General features: G+C 43.4%; 1 protein-coding gene across 3 annotated transcripts in view; it reads right to left on the bottom strand.

Annotated features, from left to right (window-relative positions):
- LOC119591272 (GTPase-activating protein and VPS9 domain-containing protein 1-like) overlaps nt 1-267 on the bottom strand; it is a 17,000-nt gene that overhangs the window by 567 nt on the left and 16,166 nt on the right. For all 3 annotated transcript variants that reach the window (XM_037939992.1, XM_037939989.1, XM_037939991.1), the window contains exon 20: nt 35-232. In XM_037939992.1, coding sequence (XP_037795920.1) covers nt 35-232 — 198 coding nt within the window. The remainder of the gene's footprint in view (nt 1-34; nt 233-267) is intronic.

The raw sequence follows: 267 nt of genomic DNA, 5'->3' as shown, positions 1-267 counted from the left end.
GAACTTTCTTATTTATTTTCTAATGTATACTTACTTTTATAAGGACATATACAAGAACTGGCATGAAGTCGTCTGCAGCAGGAACAGACTGTTCATGTGCCAGAGAAAGTAAATTCATAATGGTCTGGGAAGCCCTCACCACACACTGGAGTTTGTCACCTGCAGTCTTGTACGCACTGATACAGATTATTTCGGCTTGCGCGCTGGGCCAAGGACACTCGTACTGGTATAGCTGTTGATGGAGATTGAAGGCAAGATCAGTCACTG

This window comes from Penaeus monodon, chromosome 28, assembly GCF_015228065.2.
Source record: "Penaeus monodon isolate SGIC_2016 chromosome 28, NSTDA_Pmon_1, whole genome shotgun sequence".
In the NCBI taxonomy this organism is placed as follows: domain Eukaryota; kingdom Metazoa; phylum Arthropoda; class Malacostraca; order Decapoda; family Penaeidae; genus Penaeus; species Penaeus monodon.
The sequence above is the reverse complement of the archived record's forward strand: the minus strand, read 5'-3'. Positions and strand labels throughout refer to the sequence as shown.